Source organism: Salmo trutta, chromosome 16 (assembly GCF_901001165.1).
Source record: "Salmo trutta chromosome 16, fSalTru1.1, whole genome shotgun sequence".
In the NCBI taxonomy this organism is placed as follows: Eukaryota; Metazoa; Chordata; class Actinopteri; order Salmoniformes; family Salmonidae; genus Salmo; species Salmo trutta.
In genome coordinates, this window is record NC_042972.1 from 39,972,215 (window position 1) to 40,000,011 (window position 27,797).

The 27,797-nt window shown below is 42.4% G+C and overlaps 1 protein-coding gene across 6 annotated transcripts in view; it reads right to left on the reverse strand.

Moving 5' to 3' along the window:
* Positions 1-245: 245 nt before the first annotated feature.
* The window catches only part of LOC115150751 (ankyrin repeat and SAM domain-containing protein 1A), a 45,967-nt gene continuing 18,415 nt past the window's right edge, over positions 246-27,797 (reverse strand). For 2 of the 6 annotated variants that reach the window (XM_029694373.1, XM_029694372.1), the window contains 13 exons: positions 22,868-22,983; positions 15,478-15,576; positions 15,016-15,162; positions 14,592-14,708; positions 11,234-11,407; positions 10,404-10,541; positions 10,072-10,143; positions 9,887-9,973; positions 9,554-9,691; positions 8,912-9,094; positions 4,535-4,633; positions 3,516-3,613; positions 246-844 (listed from right to left, as the gene is read on the reverse strand). In XM_029694373.1, the coding sequence (XP_029550233.1) occupies positions 718-844; positions 3,516-3,613; positions 4,535-4,633; positions 8,912-9,094; positions 9,554-9,691; positions 9,887-9,973; positions 10,072-10,143; positions 10,404-10,541; positions 11,234-11,407; positions 14,592-14,708; positions 15,016-15,162; positions 15,478-15,576; positions 22,868-22,983 (1,595 nt within the window). In that variant the 3' untranslated portion in view covers positions 246-717. Of the gene's footprint in view, positions 845-3,515; positions 3,614-4,534; positions 4,634-8,911; positions 9,095-9,553; positions 9,692-9,886; positions 9,974-10,071; positions 10,144-10,403; positions 10,542-11,233; positions 11,408-14,591; positions 14,709-15,015; positions 15,163-15,477; positions 15,577-22,867; positions 23,496-27,797 lie in introns of those variants that run through there. The other 4 variants (XM_029694371.1, XM_029694375.1, XM_029694374.1 and 1 more) reach the window with 4 other exon arrangements.

The following is a 27,797-nucleotide window of genomic DNA, read 5'->3' on the forward strand; positions in this document are numbered from 1 at the left end:
CTACCTTAGTTAGCCATATGAAAATAATGTATTTAAAAAATGCATCAGTTTATTTCCATCATATTTTCTGTTCTAAATGTCTGCTAGTCAGGGAATATGACTTTGTACGCTCCTCTGCCAGTCCCTGGGCTAGTCTTTGTGACGAAGAGATGCGATTAACTCTCATAGAATATATTGTCTACCAGCTCCATCAAACTCTCATGCAAGGAATATGCCTTAAGACACAAACAAATACCTTAAGAATAACATTTTCCATTGTACTATTTAATTTCAAGTATATTTTGCTTTTAATTGGAATAAATAAACATCACATAATCATTGACAAACTATACTCTGTCCACAAATACATGGGCATAGCACTTTATGCTGGTACAATAGTGCTGCATTTGATGAATGTACTCTCGTTGACTCTCCTAGATCCTTACAGTAACAACCTGATTATCTCAAATAGACCTAAATCAATAAAAATTGTCATTACTGACCCAGCATTAATTGTCTATATTCTGTAGATTACAGTACCTACATGAATTAAGGAGTGGAGGTAAAGACAGTCAGTGTGAGGCCAGGGAGGAGATTTCAGACTGAACTTTCTCGAGATAGGAGTGAGAGACAGGCCATGCCCAGTTGAGACAGACAGCTAGTGTAAGGTTATCCTTTATCTGTTACTTTGTATTCAGGTGAGGTTGTAGAAGGCAGCAGACCTTATCAAACAGTCATTCATAGACCCGCTGCATGTGTCTCTGTTTGTCTCTCTGTCTCTAGTCTACACACACGCAGACACTCACATTGGCTGCTCCACTTCAACTCACAGCTTGGTGTCCGGAAACTTGAACGCTGGAGTGAGCTACACAAGGAAAACACTGGTGTTAAAAAAGACAGAAACATGCACAGCCAAATCATGCCACCACATTGTGTCTGCTTAAAATAGCTTCTGCTCTCTAAAATGTAAGGCATTTATATGCACCCAAACCAGAGCAGGTTGAATGTGTCTTCATGATTTCAACACATAACAGGGAAGAACATACTTAGTGCACGAGAAATGACAATGCTGGAGAATGTAAATGAGATGAGGTGCTGTATTTGTGTTATAATAATGGATAAAGTAAAACAAAAGGCAAACGATAAGAAAAAACTAAACAGACACTGCTACATATGTACACCTCAATGGGCCAAGTGCATCAGAGGACGAAACACAAATACTGCCACATGCATCAGTGGTAGCTACAGTATCAGTCAGAACAGAACAATGATGAGACACAACTACAGTACCACACAGAGACTGTCAAGGCTTAACACTCATTCTCCTGTCAGCCATCCTGTGTCATTTGGAGAGAGGCTAAACATAACATATCCTGCAGCAGGGGACACAGAATGAGGACAGCGGACAGAGACAGAACAGGCCATCCTCACAGGAGGACACAAACACAAGGCAACACAGCACACAAAATAGGTTGAGCAAAACACAAATAGATAGAACTAACAGATAGCTCCTGTAGACCTGCAGTATTAGTCACAGTGAAAGCAAAAACAAGAATGCCGTTTCAAAGATATTTTCAGCCCAAAGTAAATTTGCATAATAAAACCATATCTAATTATATTTGGATCCCTCAAATTTAAAGTTCAAACTATGAGTAAGCCTGAATCCTTGGCACTGTTGTTCATTTTCTAGTGACACATTTTACCTCATGCTGAATCAGTGGCATGGATTGCAACCCACATAATGTTGACAAGATGCTAGGAGTCCGGCAACACAACCTGCCTTGCCTCATATCATTTTTTTTTAAGCAATGTTATTGGGAATATCTTATACCTTTCACAATGAATTGGCAAATTAAATTATTGCCATCAAATGTACCTTCATGAGGTGTTTTGGCAACTTGTCATGAATTTGTATTTACTATGGCAATACATTGTGGTGTTGCTACGATTTCCCTTGGTTTCTCTCACTAAATACATTTCAGGAAGCCTAGTTATTTTTTAAAAGCATTCCTTTTTAATAATGGTTAAACAAAATACATACTGTATAATTTTGAAACAAACAAAAATGTTTTAAAGGGTATAGTGCCATGTTCTAACACAGTGTTCTCTGATGAGCCGAACTGTCTCTCTTGGTAATAAAAGGACTGGTGAGGCACCATGCACATTGTGGAGCTACAGAGCATCATATACATTATTATCTGGACAAACCTGTACCATTACAACACCTTCACTGCAGCTCAGCCAAAGTGTTCATGTGTTGTCAACTCAAAAGTGTTGTAAGTATTTTAAACCACGAAAGATGCGTGCAGCAGTCAGCAAGTGTGGAGAATGTGTGATGGTGGCAAGGATGCTCAATTGATTACATTTAGATTTAAACTGATAGATTGCCAGATTGAAGTAAGGCTACTACTGTTCTTGGCAGAGCGATGGAAGAGTTTTCCTGTCCATTTGTGCACAGAATCACACAGGAAATTGAGGTTCAGTTTTTTTATCCATTATCAATGGAAAGGGAAGATTCCTTGACGATCCATCATTGTACGATTAAAAATGCATAGAAAAAAGTTTGTTCATTGTTTTTTGTCTTATAGATTTTGTCCTTCATGCATCCCAGGCTAGATATGTCTCCTCACAGTGCCTCACAGTGGTAGATGCCTGGTAAGACAGGACAAGCTACAGATGGGGAAAGAAAAATATTAAACTTGCCTGAGGGGGAAAAAGTGAAATACAAAAATAAACAGCATTAAAAAGATGAGAAAAATTGTTAATCCCTTTGGGAAGGGGATAAAATATTGTTTATGACTGAGGAGGTTGTTTGGGAAGGATAGGCTGAGTTTGGGACATGATAATGTTCTTTATTCCACTCTGCATGGGACCAAAACTGTGGATAATAGCCCAAGAGCAGTACTCCTTTGGTATTAGATAAAAAGAGGAACTTATGAAGGTTTGCAATTTTCTTGTTCACATTGGCAGTACAGCCAATGCAAATCATGTTACTGTCAGGTAAAAATGCAACAGGTAGCTCAGCAGAAAAAAAAGTCAGGATTGTTTCGACTGAAGGGAGTCACTTGGAAAAGAATAGCATGACAGGAAGAGAACAAAAAAGCCACAACCTCTTCAATGATAATAAACGTAATAGGGGTGGATGCAGATGAGTAGTTGGGGGGAGGAGGAGGAGGAGGCAGTTTGGTTGAGAGAACAGGGCCATTGTAGGTTCACTCCAGGTCCATCCACAAGTCAAGGGGCCCCATCAGCGGCTGCAGCAGTGTCAGGAGGAGTAGGGTAACGGGCTGCCTAGGGGTGAGAACAGGACAGGAGAGAGGGCTGCAGGGATGTGTGATGTCAGAGCAGTGCAAGGTTTGTGTAGGTCAGGGCAGGGCAGGGCAGAGGAGAGGGGGCAGCCCAGGGGGATGCTACCATCACAGTGAGAAGGCACAGGGCTCATGAGACAGAGAGAGAGGGCAGTGGAGGTCAGGGGGCAAACTGGGTGCTAGGACAGGGTGAGGTCGGTGCAGCCTCAGAATATGGTGGTCTCGTACTTGGTGCTGACAGGGCGCTTGTTGGAGTCTCTCTGGTTGAAGAGCCAGGTGGCGCTGCCCAGGGATTGCATGTCTGCGTCCATCTCCAGAGGGTCAATCTGCCGGGGGGAGGGGGGACGAGAGACGGGCGTGAGACTGCAGGAGTGGTGGAGGCCATTGCACACTCAAGTCCTCAGCCCATGTGCAAGTGGATTAAAGGCACAGTCCAGTGATATTAGAATCACAGACACCAGGGCTCAATCCACAACATAGAGATGTCTGATAGCAAAACAGGCTGCTGGAGACCTAACAGACCACACACAGTCCCATCTGTCTCTTAATCTGGGTTTTAAATTAAGTGAAAACTTCAAAACACCATAAGGATCCAAACATGCGCTCGTTACATGCTCTCACCCAAACAAAAGTCTCTGTTAACACATGAACAGCCATACACACGTTATAGCTGTTCCATGTGAATAAATTAATTTAAATTAGTAGTCCTGTATGTCTAATTACATGAAACACCACTGATACACCCCAAGTTAAAAACATTGTGGCAATGCAAAACTCGGGTGTACAAGGCCATCATTCAATTCTAGCTGTCCAATATAAAACTCATCAGAATCCAAAAGCTTAGTGATATAGGACTAAGACTCAATAGGCCACCTCAAGCATGTTGCTATTTATACTGATCACACAGCTATGCAATTAAAGCACTAGATCATTAGCAGCAGAACTGCAAAGCCATGAATCTTCCATAGATGGTTAAGTCTAAGCTAAGGTATAGCCTACTTATCCTCAGGCAAGAATATTGAGAAAGAACTTCTTATATTAAATCAGCTCAAATGGAATGACTATGAGAATGTGGCAGAAATTCAGTGTAGGCTATGTCATATCAAAAGGGCAAGTATTGTGTAGCTAGATGAAGTGCCTGGAAGCAAACCAAAAAGTGGACATGGAATGATGACAGAGTTAGAGGTACGTCAGGTAGGTTAGCAGATGGATGATGAAGGATAGCGGAAAGGAGGAGAGAGCAGGACCTGGACTCCAGGGCTAACAGAGTGCAACGGGAGGAAGGAGGGGCGGTGGGTAGTACACGTGTGACAGTAACAGCAGCGGCATTCTAGCAGAGGGGCACCCTGGGAAACAGGAGGACCAAGAAGACAAGAACAAAGAAATGTTAAACAGGGAAATAGAAGGACAGAGCATTTATAGTGGCACTGAACTGACCATAGTGGTGGAAGATATAAAAAGTGAATAACCTAGGTAATTTATCACAACCTACTGGTGTAGACAAATAATGTTATAAAGATTTATCTCAGAAAAGAATGTATACTTGACAGCAGCTGGCATAGCAGGGCTTTATCACATCTGTCAACTAGACTGGACTGTACTAGCCAGGCTCCTCCCGTATCGAGACACATCCAGTACAGCACAGTACAAAGTGATCAACTGCACAGTGATTTATGCCACTATTTACATTACCGTTCAAAAGTTTGAGGTCACTTAGAAATATCCTTGTTTTTGAAAGAAAAACACATTTTTTGTTCATTAGAATAACATTACTGTCACGACTTCCGCCAAAGTCGGCTCCCCTCCTTGTTCGGGCGACGTTCGGCGGTCGACGTCACCGGCCTTCTAGCCATCGCCGCTCCATTTTTCATTGTTCCATTTGTTTTGTCTTGTTCCCCGCACACCTGGTTTACATTCCCTAATCACGCTGCACATATATATTCCTCTGTTCCCCCCATGTCTTTGTGTGGAATTGTGTTGTTTTGTGTTTGTTGTATCGCGCCAGTCTGGTTTTTCACCCTGGGCATTGCCTGTACCCTATTTGTGGAATTATTGGTGAACCTTATGGTTATATTATTGATGGTATTTTGCGCTTGTCACTTTTGCCGGTTGGCTTGAGTTGTAGCTGTTTGCGCCCGTCTGTTTGTTGCTCTTGGCTAATAAAGTCGCCTGATCACCTATTCTCTGCTCTCCTGCACTTGACTCGAATGACCAGCAGCTAAAAACCCTGACAATTACATTGATCAGAAATACAGTGTAGACATTGTTAATGTTGTATATGACTATTGTAACTGGAAACAGCTGATTGTAATGGAGTATCTACATTGGTATACCGATGCCTGTTATCAGCAACCATCACTCCAGTGTTCTAATGGCACTATGGTGTTAGCTGATCCAAGTTTATCATTTTAAAAGGCTAATTGTTCATTAGAAAACTCTTTTGCAATTATTATAGCACAGCTGAAAACTGTTGTGCAAATTAAATAAGCAATAAAACTAGCCTTCTTTAGACTAGTTGAGAATCTGGAGCATCAACATTTGTGGGTTCAATTACAGCCTCAAAATGGCCAGAAACAAAGAACTTTCTTCTGAAACTCGTCAGTCTATTCTTGTTCTGAAAAATGAAGGCTATTCCGTGCGAGAAATTGCCAAGAAATGTAAGATCTCGTGCAACGCTGTGTACTACTCCCTTCACAGAACAGAGCAAACTGTCTCCAACCAGAATAGAGAGAGTGGGAGGCCCCGGTGCACAACTGAGCAAGAGGACAAGTACATTAGGATGTCTCGTTTGAGAAACAGACGCCTCACAAGTCCTCAACTGGCAGCTTCAGTAAATAGTACCTGCAAAACACCAGTCTCAACTTTATAAGAGTATTTTTAAGATAAATACACAATGCAGTGGACGAGAGGACTAAAAACTAGAGTACTAATGCTCAATAGAGAATTGAAAGTACGAGTTGGGTTTCAGTTCAACAGCTGTTTAGAATCTGTGGAATGTCACTCCTGAACTCAGAACTACGTGTGCTACGTTCTGTACATTGAGTCTGGAGCAGGATACTGGTTATTTGGCCATTGGCCTAGTTGTACTGCAAGGACTTCTAATTGGTCAACCCCAGGCTAGGGTGGGGGGTTATAAACGGCATCCTGTTCCTTTGTTCTGTGGAGAAAAGCTGAGGACAGGGGAGACTGAACATCTACATCCCAGCATAACATCTATGATTTGTCCTTATCAAATAAACCAATTTTTCTCCCCCTGATTTGCTTTGGAGTTTATGTTATTGAAGAATAACATCAACTGCTAACAACGTCAACAATGAAGAGGCAACTCCAGGATGCTGGCCTTTTTCCATCTTAATCTTTTCTTCTGATTGGCCAGTCTGAGATACGTTTTTTTCTTTGCAACTCCGCCTAGAAGGCCAGCATCTCGGAGTCGCCTCTTCACTGTTGACGTTGAGACTGGTGTTTTGCGGATACTATTTAATGAAGCTGCCAGTTGAGGACTTGTGAGGTGTCTGTTTCTCAAACTAGACACTCACTCTAATGTCCATGTCCTCTTGCTCAGTTGTGCACCTGGGCCTCCCACTCCTCTTTTTATTCTGGTTAGAGCCAGTTTGCGCTGTTCTGTGAAGGGAGTAGTACACAGCGTTGTGCGAGATCTTCTGTTTCTTGGCAATTTCTCGCATGGAATAGCCTTCATTTCTCAGAACAATAATAGACTGACGAGTTTCAGAAGAAGGTTCTTTGTTTCTGGCCATTTTGAGCCTGTAATCGAACCCACAAATGCTGATGCTCCAGAAACTCAACTAGTCTAAAGAAGGCCAGTTTTTTTGCTTCTTTAATCAGGACAACAGTTTTCATCTGTGCTAACATAATTGCAAAAGTGTTTTCTAATGATCAATTAGCCTTTTAAAATGATAAACTTGGATTAGCTAACACAACGTGCCATTGGAACACAGGAGTGATGGTTGCTGATAATGGGCCTCTGTACGCCTATGTAGATATTCCATAAAGAATCTGCAGTTTCCAGCTACAATAGTCATTTAGAACATTAACAATGTCTACACTGTATTTCTGATCAATTTGATGTTATTTTATTGGACAAAAAAATTGCTTTTCTTTCTAAAAAACATTGACATTTCTAATTGACCCCAAACTTTTGAACGGTAGTGTACATTAGACCAAAATAGTGCATACCTGGCAAGAATGAAAGTACATCGGAAAAAAGGACAGGTCATCTCAAAATTGTGAAATTAATCTACATTAAAAGCTTCAAATGGAGTTCTCTTGTTTTAGATGTTCCTAGAATTCCACTGCCTAAAACTAGATAATAAATACTACCAACCCTGTGCATTATGCAGCGAACTGATTACCTCATAATATATTATGTTTTATAGCAGATAATAAAGCATAGTGATTTGCGTGGATGCATAAACATGTTGAGCAGTGTGCATGCACGATCCAGACGGTCCAGCTTTCTCAGGTGACTGTGATCACTGAGTGTTCATTATTCAGGGTCCTGAAAGGCCAATACATCCATACATGGCCCAGGGCATACCTAAACATTTATGTAACATTCTCAATCAATATACTGTGAATCAGTGGAGGGGCCGGGCGACCAGCAGAGAGATGCACAGTTCTCCCTCTCTCTCTTTATTTCCAGATTATATCATACGTATCCTGCCTGTTAGCAAAAAATAAGACTATTCATTCATCAAGTTTCGCATACTGTATGGCTGCAGGAAATTCTACTCCGATCTGAGTGACTCAGAGTCGGGGAGGTGAGATTGGTAGCAAAGTAATGAGTCACCACTTTCATCGCACTACAAATCTTCCTTTTTTTTATAGTGTGATCAGTGGTTTAAAATCAGGAGGAATGTTTGGTCACGAGGACTGTGTGTTATCTGATTGTGCATATTTATGCATACATGCCTACGCATGTACACATACATACGTAACGGAACAAAATAAAGAAAACACTTGAGTAAATGAGGGATACAAAGTATATTGAAAGCAGATGCTTCCACACAGGTGTGGTTCCTGAGATAGTTAAGCAATTAACATCCCATCATGCTTAGTGTCATGTATAAAAATGCCCAGTTGCCCATTATTTTGGCTACCATGGCTGGAAGAAGAGATCACAGTGACTTTGAAAGAGGTCTTAAAAGAGCATAAGAGGTTTAAAGTGTGTGTGTGTGTGTGTGTGTGTGTGTGTGTGTGTGTGTGTGTGTGTATATATATATATATATATATATATATATGTGCACGCGCACGCATCTCAGTCAATCCAATTGAACACTTATGGGAGATTCTGGAGCGGTGCCTGAGACAGCGTTTTCCACCACCATCAACAAAACACCAAATGATGGAATTTCTTGTGGAAGAATGGTGTCGTATCCCTCCAATACACTTCCAGACACTTATAGAATCTATGCCAAGCAGCATTAAAGCAGTTCTGGTGGATCGTGGTGGCCCAACGCCCTATTAAGACATTTTATGTTGGTGTTTCCTTTATTTTGACAGTTACCTGTACATACTGCATACACAAACACAGTATGCATATAATTTAGAAACACACACACAGCTACATGTACATTTTTTGTTTGTGGTCAGTGTGTGGTACTCACTGTTGATCTCCTCATGCTGCTCCATTGTTGTGACGTGGGTCGGCTGGATTTGGTCTCAATGACCTCTGACCCCAGAGACGATGGGGGGACTGGGACATACTGCCTGGCCTTGGTCTGGAGAGCCAGCTGATAGGCCACCTCAAATGCCTGTCCCAGTGTCAGGATGATCTCATAGGTCTGAGTCTGTACCGAGGGAGAGAGTAAAGAATGAAGAGACAGTTGCAGTAGTGACTGACAGCTACTTTGAATGAGGCACAATCTGCATTTTTATCATTGAGTTGTCAATATTAGCAGTGGAACTATGTTAATCAAATATTTAATTAGATAATCAAGATGTAGCTGTGTCATGTGCCAGGCACATGGCTTATAAAAGAGACTAATCAAGATATTATGTTACTTCCATGACAGCAGGTGCATTACCTTAATCAAGACATTAAGGCAATTTAATTTATCAAGAAGCTGCATGCAGTTTTGTCAATAAAGTTTTTCCGTTCAAGATTCTTTTATGATATGGCATTTAGAAACAAAATAATACAAATCAGAGTACTTTAGAAGGTGGGAATTGGGTGATTGTATTTTGGCATAGTCTTATGGAATGATTGATTGAGGGGTTTGGGCTGGTGTCATCATTGTGTTCCTCACCACTTCCACAGTGCTGAAGACATGGCAGAAGTGGTGGTCACTCTTACTATCCTTGGTGATGTAGGCGAAGGTGCAGAGGTCATCAGGGTCCTGGGCCGCACAGGAGATGTTCCTGATCTCATGCTCGGCTACTATTGTCTGGTGAGAGGACAAAAGAACAGGTTGGAACTGAGGAGCAACAGGAACAAAACCATCGACCAGTAACAACCGCTGACTTCATCCGAACCAACAGTGCTATCTTTATTGTAGGGGAAATAATATGAGAACGCGAGAGAGAAAAATAATGCAGTTGAGCTCATCATGCATCTCTCATTGCCAACAGGCTCCCATTACCTTAGTAGCGGCATCAATGAACTTGACCCCTTTATAAGTGATGGAGAGGATGACAACAGGACCCTTTTTCGAATGGTCCTTTGACTTCTACAAATAGAAAGAAAATGGCGAGGGGATCCATATTAATATGGAGTGCTAGAATAGAGTGATTGAATATTGATCTGTAGTATGACAGTGAGACTTACCCTAATTTTAGCACAGGCTTCTTGAGTGGACTCAATCCCCCTTAGATCCCTGATAATCATTGATCCCATATACTGGAAAAGAAGCAACAAAACAACCTAGTACCTCTGAACTCAGTGGGTACAGACGTCAATTCAATGTATATTCCAAGTTGGTTCAATGAAATGACGTGGAAACAACGTTGATTCCACCAGTTTGTGCCCAGTGGGAACTATCAATTCTTGATACATCAAGCGACTATCAAACACGGATTGAGGACTTTTCTAGTGGCCGAGATTCAAGGGGACTTCCATTGACACAATACGACAGGAGATTGACCATTGACATGACTTACACTGGCCTCATACCCACAAGACTCTAAGATAAGTTTCTCAGGCTGGTGATGCCAAGCAGAGACCGTGGTGTACGTGGCAGACTGGCTCGGCGGCCGGAGGGTCAAACGGGGTTCCCTGTGTCGGTCACTCTGCCTGTCCTAGAAAGACAGATAGACATGGATTGATGCTGTAGTGTACAAAGATTTTATAGCAGAACATTTAGTCACAAAATATTACAGGATTCTAAAACTAAAAAGATGCTGTAACACTTTGACTGATCAAAAGTTGTCTGGATGTCCTTTGGATGGTGGACCATTCTTGATACACAAAGGAAACTGTTGAGTGTGAACAACCCAGCAGCTTTGCAGTTCTTGACACAAACTGGTGCGCATGGTACTTACTACCATACCCCGTTCAAAGGCACTCACGTGTTTTGTCTTGTCCATTCACCCTCTGAATGGCACACATGCACTATCCATGTCTCAAATGTCTCAAGGCTTAAAAATCCTTCTTTAACCCGTCTCCTCCTCTTCATCTACACTGATTTAAGTGGATTTAACAAGTGACATCAATAAGGGATCATAGCTTTCACCTGGATTCACCTGGTCAGTGTATGTCATGGAAAGAGCAGGTGTTCTTAATGTGTTATATACTCAGTGCATATTTAATACAAGCATGGAATGACTTCAATAATCTGTTAAACACATAACAGCTTCTGTTTCAGATCACCCCAGCAGCAGATAGCTCTCTTAATAACATGATTATCCCAAGCACACCACAGAGACACATACTGTATTTCTGTTACTTCATGAGGTACAGGTAAAGACAGCGTTTTGGCAGGAGGACTAACGTGGGAGCGGGGTCTCTCGCTGTAGGAGCGCAGGGACACGCTACAGTCCTGGTCCATGGCTCTCCTCCTCCTGCCTGCCTCTCCCAAGGGCAGGAGCATATCCATGGAGCGACTGGTGGAAGGGTCCATCTGACTCAGAGGAGAGGTCCCTGTCTGGGACAACAGGTCCTGAAACTGCCACATACAGATTGATTGATCAGATTGATGACTGATTGGATGTGAAAGATAAGAAAACATAGTGACACAATACAGATTTCAATAAGATAGTAGAGCATTATGTAGTGGCATATAGTACAAATGAGATCCCAGCTAGCACATAATGTTCTGAGAACCATGTTTCTTAGAGCTTGATTGTTCTATGGTTATTTTGCATACTACCTTCCCACAACTTTCTGAGAATGGTGCAGGATAGTTGCTTGGCTTTGAAACATTCTCAGCACATTTAAGGAACTTGACAAAAAAATATATATTTTCTTTGTATTTCATTAACCTCTACGGGCCACGGGGGCAGTATTGAGAATTTTGAAAAAAATATGTGCCCATTTTTAACTGCCTCCTACACCAACTCAGAAGCTAGGATATGCATATTATTAACACATTCGGATAGAAAACACTCTGAATTTTCTAAAACAGTTTGAATGGTGTCTGTAAGTATAACAAAACTCATATTGCAGGCAAAAACCTGTGAAAAATAGATTTAAAAAAATGAGAATTTTGTGACTGTACTATTTAGTGTCATTGTTTTAAAGATACCACAGTGAGAAAGGATTCAGTTCGCAACTCCTACTGCTTCCACTAGATGTCAACGATCTTTAGAAAGTTGTTGGAAGCATCTGTCATGAATACAGACCGAATTAGAAAGCTTACAAGTTGACACGTCATCACTTCATTTTTTGCGCCTGCGCATGAATCTGAGAAGAGTGCCTTTGTCATTATCGTTTATTCTAGACACTTGATAGGTTGTGTGAAAATATTACTGATGTTTACTGATGTTTCACGTTAAAAATGGACCAAAAGATTAATGCTAAACAACGTTTGACATGTTTGAACAAACATAAATAGATTATTTACTAGTTTTTTTTTAGCTTTTCGGCGTGACTTTACACTGCCCACCTCATTTTGTGGGAGCCTACTGAACGCTAACTATTTGGACATAAATTATGAACTTTATCAAAAGAAACCACATTTGTTCTGGACCTGGGATCGCTGGCAGCGCCTTCTGATGGAGATAATCAAAGGTAAGTGGATATTTTGAATGTTATTATCGATATTAGATGATGCTAATGCTAACGGTTTAGCTTAGCTTAGCTTATAGCTTAGCTTATGTTGTTAGCATAGTACCCAGTTTATAGCAAAATGTGATTTCCCAGTAAAGTTATTTTGAGATCTGGCCATTCGGTAGCAATTACGAGATGATAATATATTATTCTTTGAATGACAATATTATAATTTACCAATGTTTTCGAATAGTAATTCCGTGATTTGTAATGCTGGATTCACTGGGAGCATTCGAGCCGAAAAAAATTCTGAATTTCACCGTGACTGTAAATGCTGTTTTTGGATATAAATATGAACTTGATGGAACTAAAAATGCATGTATTGTCTAACATAATGTCCTATGAGTGTCATCTGATGCAGATTGTCAAAGGTAAGTGCATAATTCTAGCTAGTTTTCTGTCTGTTGATGCCCTTCTTTGAAATTGGCTAAACATTACACGCAGCTATTGTCAATGTACTCTCCTCACATAACCTAACTTTATGCATTCTCCGTAAAGCCTCTGAAAATCGGACAGCGTGGTTAGATTTAGGAGATATATCTTTCAAATGGAGGAAAATAGTTGATCATTTGATTATTTGAAATGATTACTCTTGCAGTTTTGAATTCCCCGCCATGGTCACATGACAATGAATCCCAATACCGGGATAAGATCCTGCCCCCTGGCCTCAACAGGTTTTAACAGAACGTTTCCTAAAAATTCAAACATGGTTACATTTAATTGCTCCGACATTTCATGGTTGCTAAAATTCAAATAATTCGCCTAATTTCAGTTTATGTGACAAACATAGTGAGAAAATAGTATAGTGAGAAAATCATTGTACCATCTAAAGTGCTGTAATATATCCATAATCAGAAATATTGTATTTTCAGCTGTTTGAAGCTGGTGTACGGAACCTAAAGTAGAAGACGCAAAAACTAAACTTAAAAACGGGAGGATTAGAAATAGCACACATAGAACAGATCTACTGATTTTTAAACTTGCTTTCAATGAGAATGACAGATCTATAACTCACATTTCGATATGGATATTGTCGGGTCACCCAAAAAGTTACATATTGCAGCTTCAATTTATTGGTAATGTTCTAGGAATGTTCTCCAACTGGTTTGACATTAGGAATGTTTAAATATAGTTCAGAGAACATTAAGAAACAACATTCTTCTGTGAGAATTTCAGTAATTCAGCATAACGTTTCTTACAGGTTTCCACATGGTTCTATTTAAAGTCATGTTCTCCAACTGTTCCGAGAACATTATGAAAACTTTCCATAAAAACCACAATAAAACTTTAGTAACATTCAGAGAACATTCTAAGAATGTTATTAAAAACATACATTCCATTCTCAGAACGCAAACAATTATCATTATGAGTCGTCCTCCCTTCAGCAGCCTCCACCGATTCTGTTCTCAGCATCAACAAACTCTCTCTATTCTCTATCGTGTTAACTGTGTTCAGGTGTACGGCCTCGACAACTAATTGGACACACCTCATCTTAATGAGTGCTTGTTTCCTTAGAAAAGGGGTCTGTTTTAATACACTAAAAGGAACAGCTTTGTATATGTAATAAAACATGGCATGCTAGCTCCATCCTGGTGGTGCAGTGGACTAATCCCATGCATAGAGAGCAGAAGATTATAGGTTTGAAGCTCACTGATGCTGTGTCACAATTCAAAAGAAATATGTTTGCATGATTAATGCCTAAGGAAATTCATTTCTATCTGTACTTGGATTTTTAAAAAGTTAATACAAAATAAGCTAACAGTGTTATTAAAAGTCTTATTGAAACATTCAGTAGTAGTTTTAAGGAAGTTATTATAAAAACTAAAAATAATAATTTTAGTTCTCAGAGCTTTAATAAAACTTCCCAGAAAAACTTTCAAGGAACCAGATTAAAACGTTCATTGAACCTCCCTGCAACCTAAAAATAAATGTTCACTTCCCTTTAACCAGTCAGGAAACGTATGGCTTCGTTTCCAGATCCAGTGGGAAACCAAAAACGTACGTTCCCACAACTTCCAAGGAACCAAATGTGCTAGCTGGGATTATTGTTTAAATTTAAGACACTGAGGACTCTTACTAACCCTGATCTGTGAGAGACGGTGAGAGATCTGTGATTTGGTCGGGGCCTCCTCATAGGGCCGCTCTGCCAGAGACGCTATGATCCTCTTCCTGTGGCCCAGAGGGCTGATTTTCAACACCTGCAGAGACGGGCACAGATAAGACACAATGATAACTACTAGACCTTACATAGGACTACGTTCATATGAACAACACAGACACTAATATTGACAAACAAGTACAAACCAACAAATATGAATGGAAATATACATTATACACTCAAACTGACTGTATACAGTGAGTCTGACACCCATGCTGGCACTAGACAAGCAGACAGAATGGACTCTCCTCAATTATTCAGCTCAAATCTGTTTTGCCTTAAGCTCAGTACAGTGCTGTCTCTTCCCTGAGGCACTACATAATTCACTAACAAAACATTGGCCTCACATTGACAATCTCCAGCTCCCATAGATTCTTCACACAGTCCAAGGTACGGTAGCCACTGGACAGGAAGTTAGGCAGGTACTCCTGGAGGCCTAGCACATCCAACCAGGTGGACAGAGAGGTGCTGCCATCACAGCCCAGGGCTTTCACCTACAAAGAGGGACAGAAAGGAGATCAAATTACATTCAAATAAAATCAGGATTTCATAATTTCTTTCAAGATTTTTAAACCATACCCAATGTCAAAAGGCTTGTTCACATGATTGCTATTGCCACACATAGCTACAGACTAGATCAAAGCTACTTTACAATACATTTCATTATCATGATTGAAAATACTGTGCACAAACATAGATAATGCACACTCCTTGACACCTTGATGTACGGTGGCTTCTTAGACAGGAATGAATGGTCAACCAGGCACAAGGTTGCAGGCAGTGCCCTGGACTGATGATAACTACTGTACCTTGGGCAAGCTGCGTGCTGCACGAATGATCTTCTTTCTGTGGCCAGGGTCAGTGATTCCCATATCTCTAAGGTCCGTGTCCTCCATCACGTTACTGCCCTACACACGCATCAACGCACGCATGCACACGCATAAATTAATTACACAAGTACCACAAACTGCAGACACTTCCCAAAGTCCACAGTATTCCCGAAACACGTATAAATCCCTTAAGCTAACTATTAACATAGACATTACAACATCTCCTACACTCTATAGGTCCCTATATGCAATCAATAATACACACAGACACAGACACACACACACACACGAACACAAATGAACACACAAGTAAAAGCACACACACACACTTATTTATGTCCTCAGACAAACAAGAATTGGAGGACATTGGAGTCAAATAAATTGTGCATGCCAAATGTAATCAATCTATTTTAATGAAAAACCACCAAGGAAAAAGCAATCAAAACTGCAGCAGCTTTTACATCTGAGCTGCAATGTTGCAATGAGACATTACATTTGCTATGAGGGAAATGTTTAGGACTACGCATCTCTCTGTGTGTGTGTGTGTGTGTGTGTGTGTGTGTGTGTGTGTGTGTGTGTGTGTGTGTGTGTGTGTGTGTGTGTGTGTGTGTGTGTGTGTGTGTGTGTGTGCGCCTGTATGCAAACAGCTGTGGTGTTGGAGACAAGGAATGAGAATTTCACTGCATATATAACTTAACATTTCCCATTTTCCTTTACAGTAATGATTGACAACAATAAATGTGAACCATTTGTTTTACGTAGTTCTCCATAAGAGGCACAAGCTTCGTCATCTAATTCAGGTTTATGGGGGGAATAAAGATACAAGGAGACCCTTAAAAATGTGGAGCTCAGCATTTTCCCAGTGGACTGCTGCAGATTGATTCTTCCTGGCCAAGAATGTTAAAGTGGAGCTAGTCTTTTCTAAATATGGCATCACTGCTTGTTTCTGGAGCACAATGCAGCAGTTACAGTAACAAGGGATGACAGTAGGAAATTACACACTGATTATCACTAGAACGAGGATCAAACTAATGCAGTGACTGACTTCAGGAATAGCCTGAAATAGATATTTCAACTAAAGTGATTGTTGGATGTTCCAGGAGGTCCCATGGGAGCTTGTCATTTATACTTCATCAGGAAAATATGATTAAGTAATGAATATCTATTTTTGTCCATATCTATAACTGCTTATTACATAACTGCGATACATACAGTCCCTCATCACAAAGGAGGAAGGTGTCATGAAATGAGGAGGCTCTAAAAAACATGCATTTTATGATTTGCAATATAAAAAGCACCAAAAACCCCATAAGGGAAAAACGGTAGGCCATACGAGACATGAGAGACCAATTTATGGTTGATGAAAGCAACAAAAAATTATCATCTTGTAAAAATTTGGAAAATGGGGATACAACGGTTTATTATTTATGATCCCTCAAAAGCTGCACTTGGAGCAATCATCCCATGCAGAGACAAATCCCTACAGAGTGTATGTGAGCCTGTGTTCTCTGATGGTAGTCATACTGTATCTACAGTGATAGGTCTGAAGGGAAGTCTAACTCTGATTTCTCAGTAATGAAGAATTTGTTCTATGACACTCTTTCCTTTGGGGTCAGCAGGAAAATGAGGCATTCAGATTTCCCAACTGAGCTTTAGTATAAAAGAGAGAGAGGATTTGATTTCTCTCCTATTTCTTTAATGAAGATGACATCTTTATATTTGCATCTTTCAGGTCAGTTGTTCACCAACTAATGTGCATCTCTGGCACAGTCACCATTCCCTTATGCTTTTCATGACTTCATGATATTGTATTTCAATGTGATTTATAAATTCATTTGATGATAGGGTTGAACAATATCTCACAGAGAATGTCAACTATTCAACAAAAACGATGCAGGGCAAAACCCAGCACACCAGCTCTCCTGATCCAGAATCAGCCCACCAAGCAAATAAAATAATTAACACATCAGCTCTGCAGTGATGTAATGAATTTGGCAGACAGACAGTTCAATAGGACACCATTGAACCTTTACAACATCTCTCTGACTGCTCTGACCTTTTCAGACACAACCTACAAGTCCTTGTAAGTATCTGAGGATAATATGTCCTGCAGGGAGCTAATCAATTATCTGCTTGGTGCTTCTACACCTCAGACACATTAGTCAAGTGATTAACATTAACATCACAATGCTAATGACCCATTATCCTCATCCTATTATTACCTTATTAAAGAGGTTCTCCAGTACTTGTGTATGGTTTTTAGCCAGTAGTTCTGAAAGTAGGCCTTATGGTCCCTGAAAGTTTTACTCTCTTTTACTCTCTGTTCCGAACGTACGAGATGACCAGTTCTTATAGCCATTAGCCGTACACTTATCCTACTCCTCCTCTGTTCCTCTGGTGATGTAGAGGTTAATCCAGGCCCTGCAGCCCCCAGCATCACTCCCATTCCCCAGGCGCTCTCATTTGTTGACTTCTGTAACCGTAAAAACCTTGGTTTTATGCATGTTAACATTAGAATCTTCCTCCCTACATTTGTTTTATTCACTGCTTTAGCACACTCTGCCAACCCGGATGTCCTAGCCATGTCTGAATCCTGGCTTAGGAAGGCCACCAAAATCCCAGAAATTCCCATCCCTAACTATAACATTTTCCGACAAGATAGAACTGCCAAAGGGGGTGGAGTTGCAATCTACTGCAGAGATAGCCTGCAGGGTTCTGTCTTACTATCCAGGTCTGTGCCCAAACAATTTGCGCTTCTACTTTTAAAAATCCATCTTTCCAGAAACAAGTCTCTCACCGTTGCTGCTAGCTATAGACCACCTTCTGCCCCCAGATGTGCCCTGGACCCCATATGTGAATTGATTGCCCCCCATCTATCTTCAGAGCTCGTACTGTTAGGTGACCTAAACTGGGACATGCTTAACACCCCGCCCATCCTACAATCTAAGCTTGATGCCCTCAATCTCACACAAATTATCAAGGAACCTACCAGGTACAACCGCAAATCCGTAAACATGAGCACCCTCATAGATATCATCCTAACCAACCTGCCCTCCAAATACACCTCTGCTGTCTTCAACCAGGATCTCAGCGATCACTGCCTCATTGCCTGCGTCCATAATGGGTCTGCGGTCAAACGACCACCCCTCATCACTGTCAAACACTCCCTAAAACACTTCAGCGAGCAGGCCTTTCTAATTGACCTGGCCCAGGTATCCTGGAAGGATATTGACCTCTTTCCGTCAGTAGAGGATGCCTGGTTATTCTTTAAAAGTGCTTTCCTCACCATCTTAAATAAGCATGCCCCATTCAAAAAATTTAGAACCAGGAACAGATATAGCCCTTGGTTCACTCCAGACCTGACTGCCCTTGACCAGCACAAAAACATCCTGTGGCGTACTGCATTAGCATAGAATAGCCCCCGCAATATGCAATTTTTCAGGGAAGTTATGAACCAATATACACAGACAGTTAGGAAAGCAAATGCAAGCTTTTTAAAACAGAAATTTGCATCCTGTTCCACAAACTCCAAAACGTTCTGGGACACTGTAAAGTCCACGGAGAAAAAGAGCACCTCCTCCCAGCTGCCCACTGCACTGAGGCTAGGAAACACTGTCACCACCGATAAATGCACAATAATTGAGAATTTCAATAAGCATTTTTCTACGGCTGGCCATGCTTTCCACCCCTCATAGCAACTTTCCCAAGCCTCCCCCATTTCTCCTTCACCCAAATCCAGATAGCTGATGTTCTGAAAGAGCTGCAAAATCTGGACTCCTACAAATCAGCCGGAGTAGACAATCTGGACCCTCTCTTTCTAAAATGATCTGCCGAAATTGTTGCAACCCCTATTACTAGCCTCTTCAACCTCTCTTTCGTATTGTCTGAGCTCCCCAAAGATTGGGAAGCTGCCGCGGTCATCCCCCTCTTCAAAGGGGGAGACACTCTAGACCCAAACTGTCACAGACCTATATCTATCCTACCCTGCCTTTCTAAGGTCTTTGAAAGCCAATTTAACAAACAGATCTCCCACCATTTCGAATCCCACCGTACCTTCTCCGCTATGCAATCTGGTTTCCGAACTGGTCATGGGTGCACCTCAGCCACGCTCAAGGTCCTAAACGATATCATAACCACCATCAATAAGAGACAATACTGTGCAGCTGTATTCATTGACCTGGCCAAGGCTTTCGACTCTGTCAATCACCGCATTCTTATCGGCAGACTCAACAGCCTTGGTTTCTCAAATGACTGCCTCGCCTGGTTCACCAACTACTTCTCAGACAGAGTTCAGTGTGTCAAATCGGAGGGCCTGTTGTCTGGACCTCTGATAGTCTCTATGGGGGTGCCACAGGGTTCAATTCTCGGGCCGACTCTTTTCTCTGTATACATCAATGATGTCGCTCTTGCTGCTGGTTATTCTCTGATCCACCTCTACGCAGATGACACCATTCTGTATACCTCTGGCCCTCCTTTGGACACTGTGTTAACTAACCTCCAGACGAGCTTCAATGCCATACAACACTCCTTCCGTGGCCTCCAACTGCTCTTAAATGCAAGTAAAACTAAATGCATGCTCTTCAACCGATCGCTGCCCGCACCTGCCCGCCCGTCCAGCATCACTACTATGGACGGTTCTGACTTAGAATATGTGGACAACTACAAATACCTAGGTGTCTGGTTAGACCGTAAATTCTCCTTCCAGACTCACATTAAGCATCTCCAATCCAAAATTAAATCTAGAATTGGCTTCCTATTTCGCAACCAAGCATCCTTCACTCATGCTGCCAAACATATCGTCGTAAAACTGACTATCCTGCCGATCCTTGACTTTGGCGATGTCATTTACAAAATAGCCTCCAACAGTCTACTCAGCAAATTGGATGCAGTCTATCACAGTGCCATCCGTTTTGTCACCAAAGCCCCATATACTACCCACCACTGCGACCTGTATGCTCTCGTTGGCTGGCCCTCGCTTCATATTCATCGCCAAACCCACTGGCTCCAGTTCATCTATAAGTCTTTTCTAGGTAAAGCCCCGCCTTATTTCAGCTCTCTGGTCACCATAGCAGCAACCACCCATAGCACACGCTCTAGCAGGTATATTTCACTGGTCACCCCCAAAGCCAATTCCTCCTTATGCCGCCTTTCCTTCCAGTTCTCTGCTGCCAATGGAACGAATTGCCAAAATCACTGAAGCTGGAGACTCATGTCTCCCTCCCTAACTTTAAGCACCAGCTGTCAGAGCAGCTCACATATCATTGCACCTGTACATAGCCCATCTGTAAATATCACGTCTAACTACCTCATCCCCATACTGTTATTTATTTATTTTATTTTTTTGCTCCTTTGCACCCCAGTATCTCTACTTGCACATTCATCTTCTGCACATCTGTCACTCGTGTTTAATTGCTAAATTGTAATTATTTCGCCACTATGACCTATTTATTGCCTTACCTCCCTTATCTTACCTCATTTGCACACACTGTATATAGACTTTTTCTATTTTGTTACTGACTGTATGTTTGTTTATTCCATATGTAACTCTGTGTTGTTGTTTGTGTCGCACTGCTTTGCTTTATCTTGGCCAGGTCGCAGTTGCAAATGAGAACTTGTTCTCAACTAGCCTACCTGGTTAAATAAAGGTGAAATATATATATATTTTTAAAAATTATGTATTACATCACATGTCCAGATATGTGCACCACGTCATTGCTCTTTCTCTCGCTCTGCTGTGTGTGCATCTTGCTAGTTGTCACTCAAATAGCGAGGAGCTGAACCTCATTGGCTAGAACCCTAATTGCTAGGGGGCTGGCCCATGTGGGGGGAAATGTAGGGAAAATGGCACTACACAGCTTCCAGTAAACAGTCACTTTCAAACTAGGGATTTTGTGGCTAATAGAGTTTAGACAGTAATTCAGATCATAGATTAAGCATGTATGAACTACAAATTGACACATCCATCCCAAAGCGGGAGGCTTAAAAAAAGACTTACTAGTCGCCAAAGTTCTGGAGCATGTCTTAAACACTAACACCTTATGGTATTGGTACACTGGACTGACTGACTAGCTATTCCCAGTCCATACTCAGTATATCAGACCTCTTCCATTGGTTATGTGACCTCTCTAAAAGGTGCAGTCAGTTGCCCCTGACCAGTCTCTCATCTATGGCAACCTCCTGTAGACTACAGTACTGAAGCAGCTGTGTTGTCAGATCGATTGTGTTTACTTTCAAGACCATGTTATTCACCCTTTACAACAGCTTTTTCAGAGTTACGCAATCAGTGGAAATGTAAGTGTTGTTTTGTACATTCATAATTCCAGAGACTTTAAAACAGCACAGCCAGGTGAATCTGTCTATGCTTTTCAAAAACAAGACACATACAGATGAAGGATCTTAATTTGAGCCAGTTTGCTACAGCAGGAAAATAATCCTGCAGCAACAGGAAATGTGAATTATTATGTGGATTATAATGAATGGACATTTTTTGTAGGGATTGAATTTTTTTTTGTGTATCAAGTCTGTGTAAATTGTGTAAATTACAAACTTTAGAAGCCTTTTTAAAACTCAAATACACTACACCTTTGCATTTCCTGCTGAGCAGGAACATTCTCAGCAACAAAAGAGTGATCCCCCCACCTCTTTAAGGAATACCTGGGATAGGATAAAGTAATCCTTCTACCCCCCCCCCCCCCCCCAAAAAAAAAGCTTTAGATGCACTATTGTAAAGTGGTTTTTCCACTGGATATCTTAAGGTGAATGCACCAATTTGTAAGTCGCTCTGGATAAGAGCGTCTGCTAAATGACGTAAATGTAAATGTAAATGTAAATGAAATTAAGATCCTGCATCTACAAGAAGCACATAAGATTTTTCAGGACTACAAAAATTTTGTTTTTTAAAATCAGTATACAATTTGACCATGACATCACAATAGACAGTCACTACAGCATGATGTCACTACATCAAAAATTATTCATGCCTCTGAAAAATAATCTTAACTTTGCCACAATATATCTCATAGAATTGCAGTTGACGTTAGCAGAAATTGAAGTAACATCCATACTGTGGCCTCAACACAGCCACTTGTCGTATCTGCTGATGATTGGGTGAGCTATACTCTGTATGCTATCTGGCTGGGCCAGCATGGGGTTGAGGTTGTAGAACATAAATCAGCCTGCCAAGATAGTTGGGATGGTGGTGACTGGGATTTTACTGTAAATGAGATGGCATGTTAATAGGTTTTGTTGTGCCATAGAAGGGAGATGTAAACTGGGAGAGAGAGAATAAGATGGATGGAGAAAGTGAAGAGGGAGAAAAGGAGATGGAGAGAGATGGAAAGTAGAAAATATCTTAGACATGTTGACTCACCATGTAGCGTAGGTCGTCGAAGCCATTAAGCAGCAGCTTGCTCTCGTACTGTGGCAGCCCCACATGCTCCAGCCACTCTCCCACAGGCTGGTCCAGGGCTTTGCTGCAGGCCCCATCTGCCGAGAGAGGGAAGCGCTTCAGCAGGGAAAAGCCCTTCAGCCGGTAGCAGCGGCACTCCGAGGACGAGACATGGCATTGCCACATCATCCTCGGCCAGCACAGCCGAGTGCAGGAGCACCAACAGGGCAGAGGAGACAGGGTCCAGGCTGGGGGAGGGCAGCTCCCACAGAGCAGGAGGGGCCCGGTTACTCTTACACTGGAGATATAGTGGTGGAACCAGCCCGCCGTGGTATACTGTACACCCACTGTCGTTACTGTGAGTGTCAATGTCAGGCAAGGGTAGAGGTAGAGTTGGATATGTAGACCCTTTGAATATTGATCACCACGTTCAATTGATTGAGCCAATCTGGCATCTTCCATAAAAATGTTTAGCTAATTACTGACATGAAAATTGATCCCTTTGGTAGGTACATCCTTGACTACAAAAACGTGTTTGTGACTTTGCCTATGCCAAAAAATGTGTCAATATTTCCAGTACACGAAGCACTAAACAAAATAACTTTCAATTCCACACAAAAATGATACAGTATTACTGGATATCACCTTCCACATTGTGTCCTTTGTCCTGGTTAAACCATCATCATAATCATCATCCTTGAAACAGATAATATTCCGCTAAGGTATGATAAACCACAGTAAGTTACAGCTCCACAGAGTACACTTTGTAGCACTTGGTCACCTCTGTCTCAGTCCCATGGCTTAAGTGGACAACCTGTCTGAGAGCTCTGACGTGGCTCATTGAATAAAGGTAGAACCATGATAAGGTAAGGTATTAATGTAATCTGGATCATGATATTCTCTATAGGATTATTTTCTTACTCCACAAACGGAATGAGAGTCCAATCTCATACATCAAAACTCAGGTCTCCCTTGTGGCTCCCGACTGTTGATGAAAAACTGATGGAATCAAATCAGAATTCAATTACCAGCCCATTGATTAAACTCCAGCGCCTGCCCACCTGCTTGCCTGTGAAAAGAGGCTCTATGTCCTTGGTGTTCCCAGAGATCCTGGTGGTAAACCTGGTGCTTCCCAGCATATAGACACTCCTCTGGAGGCTGGCTCATTCAGAGAACATTCTTATCATATCTCACCAGTAAATCCAAGCTCAGCTCCAACAGAGCGCAGGTGAGCCTCTTGACTCTTGGCTGAGATTTCCACAGGACCACCTTGGTTCAGTTTGCCCCCTCCCCATGCGATAAGCCCCCTCCACCCACCTGGCTCTCCCCCGCTGTGGATACAGCTAGCTCCAGAAGCGCCTGTGCTCTGGGCAGAGTTTTGCTGCATCCCCTGTCTGATGCACGTACTGTCACAAAGAAGCTGCTCTCGGCTCACACTCTCCCCACACTGCTCCCCTCACAGGGCATAACGTCCTGATGCTGGATACTCACGAGCCCAGAAAGCAGCCTCAACCGTGCCCTTCCTGCATCCACAACAGGCAGTCTTGATGCTCATCCCCTTTCCCAAATCCCTCAAGATTTCTCTTACCCTGTCCCTCTTGCTCTCTCTCTTCTGCTCTCTTTCTTGCTCTCTATCACATTCCCTCATTCACATAGTCTCAGTGCACTGCAGGGCTGCCGTATGTTGCCTGACGGAGCAGGGTACAGCTCCACGTATCAGCTCTCTGTTCCTTCCTCTATCTCTCTCTGCCTCACACTCTCACTATATCAATCCCCCTCCCTCTCTCCCTACCTCACAGTCTCTCGCTCTCTCTCACCCTCCCTCTCCCTCTACTCATAGCCTCTCTCCTCTCGCTCACAGCCACTCTTACCCTCCTCCCTCTACCACATAGTCTATGTCTCTCTACTTTACCTCTACCATACAGTCGTTCTCTCTTCCCACCCTCTGCACTGATTAGAATTGCACAGAGGCCCTCTGATCTTGCTAGTGCAGAAAGGACACCACCATCAGAGGCAGGGAACAGATCTGGGAGCCCCAGATCACAGACCTCTGTACGGAATAAATATGGTATGTAGGTTTTTCCCCTTCTCCCGTTCTAAACTCAGCAGAAAAAGAAACATCCTCTCACTGTCAACTGCGTTTATTTTCAGCAAACTTAACATGTGTAAATATTTGTATGAACATAACAAGATTCAACAACTGAGAAATAAACTGAACAAGTTCCACAGACATGTGACTAATATAAACTGAATAATGTGTCCCAGAACAAAGGGGGGGTCAAAATCAAAAGTAACAGTCAGAATCTGCTGTGGCCACCAGCTGCATTAAGTACTGCAGTGGATCTCCTCATGGACTGCACCAGATTTGCCAGTTCTTGCTGTGAGATGTTACCCCACTCTTCCACCAAGCAGTATGGCTGGTGTCATTGTTATGCTGGAGGATCATGTCAGGATGAGCCTGCAGGAAGGGTACCACATGAGGGAGGAGGATGTCTTCCCTGTAACACACAGCATTGAGATTGCCTTCAATGACAACAAGCTCAGTCCGATGATGCTGTGACACACTGCCCCAGACCATGACGGACCCTCCAGCTCCAAATCAATCCCTCTCCAGAGTACAGGCCTCGGTGTAACGCTCATTCCTTCGACGATAAACGTGAATCCGACCATCACCCCTGGTGAGACAAAACCATGACTCGTCAGTGAAGAGCACTTTTTGCCAGTCCTGTCTGGTCCAGCGACGGTGGGTTTGTGCCCATAGGCGACATTGTTGCCGGTGATGTTTGGTGAGGACCTGCCTTACAACAGGCCTACAAGCCCTCAGTCCAGCCTCTCTCAGCCTATTGCGGACAGTCTGAGCACTGATGGAGGGATTGTGCATTCCTGGTTTAACTCGGTCAGTTGTTGTTGCAATCCTGTACCTGTCCTGCAGGTGTGATGTTTGGATGTACCAATCCTGTGTAGGTGTTGTTACACGTGGTCTGCCACTGTGAGGACGATCAGCTGTCTGTCCTGTCTCCCTGTAGCACTGTCTTAGGCGTCTCACAGTACAGACATTGCAATTTATTGCCCTGGCCACATGTTCAGTCCTCATGCCTCCTTGCAGCATGCCTAAGGCACGTTCACACAGATCAGATGAGCAGGGTCCCTGGGCATCTTTCTTTTGGTGTTTTTCAGAGTCAGTAGAAAGGCTTCTTTAGTGTCCTAAGTTTTCATAACTGTGACCTTAATTGCCTACCGTCTGTAATCTGTTAGTGTCTTAACAACCGTTCCACAGGTACATGTTCATTAATTGTTTATGGTTCATTGAACAAGCATGGAAAACAGTGTTTAAACCCTTTACAATGAAGATCTGTGAAGTTATTTGGATATTTATGAATTATCTTTGAAAGACAGGGTCCTGAAAAAGGGATGTTTATTTTTTTGCTGAGTTTACATGGACAGTGATTTCAAAGCTTGGCTTCCCAGTGCTTAACAAGGGATATTAAAACAAAGACTATTTTCAAGCGCTAGCTTATTAGCAGCTGGCTTTAACTCATTTACATTTCTCTTTGATGATAGGACTTGGGGGCAACACTTATTCAAGTCAGTGCAGCGCTCACTCACACATGCACACCTGCACACACACTCGCACGGACGCACACCCGCATACACACAGTGCTTAAACAGAGTGACTCTCATACTGTCAAACATAGTGACTCTCAAGTCCTTGTCATTAGATACCCCCCATTCTACAAGATGACCGGAGAGACATATTCCATGAACTTCTGTTTTCATGTTAGTGTAACCGATGTGAAATGGCTAGTTAGTTAGCGGTGGTGCGCGCTAATAGCATTTCAATCAGTGACATCACTCGCTCTGAGACTTGAAGTAGGGTTTCCCCTTGCGTTGCAAGGGCCGCAGCTTTTGTGGCGCGATGGGTAACGATGCTTCGTGGGGTGTCAGTTGTTGATGTGTGCAAGGGTCCCTGGTTCGAGCCCGGGTTGGGGCGAAGAGAGGGACGGAAGCTACACTGTTACATTGGTGCCGTGACCCGGATCATTGGTTGCTGCGGAAAAGGAGGAGGTCAAAGCGGGGGTGAGTGTAACCGATGTGAAATGGCTAGTTAGTTAGCGGTGGTGCGCGCTAATAGCATTTCAATCAGTGACGTCACTCGCTCTGAGACTTGAAGTAGGGTTTCCCCTTGCGTTGCAAGGGCCGCGGCTTTTGTGGCGCGATGGGTAACGATGCTTCGTGGGGTGTCAGTTGTTGATGTGTGCAAGGGTCCCTGGTTCGAGCCCGGGTTGGGGCAAAGAGAGGGACGGAACCTACACTGTTACATTAGCACATATCACAAACTGTTTTTGGAATAAAACAGTTGATGCATGAAGTTTACAGGTCAGATTACTGCTGGAATCATACAGTGAAATGCAACAGGATGATACAAATGGGCACACAGACTTCTATTGACATAAATCCAAATAGGCATTAGCACCCACCTACGCAGGGCAGCTTACTGCTTCCATCACTAGTGTTATCTGGATGCAGCTGCAGGCATAGAGTAATTATTCAGGCTTTCAGTCTGCCTGTGAACACCTCACACATCACATCCCCAGCCAGCTGGCCAGAGGAGGAGAAGTGATGGTTACAGAAGCAAAGTGAGGAGCAATCGATTGAGCTCCTGCCGTAATTGGCCAGCTGTGACCCAGTTGCTGTGCCTTAACGATCAGGTAAAGGTCAGGGCCCAGATTCACAAAACCTTCTTAACTGCAATATTTTCTTAACTATAGACTTAGAAAGTTGAGCAAAGTTCCTATTCCTCAAAAAGGTTATTGGAAATGTTCTTGCGTTATTTCTTATGTTTCTCCTTAAGCAAAAAGTTAAGAAGAAATTCGATTCTTGAAAAGAAAGCTCTTGGATTTGCTCTTGGAAA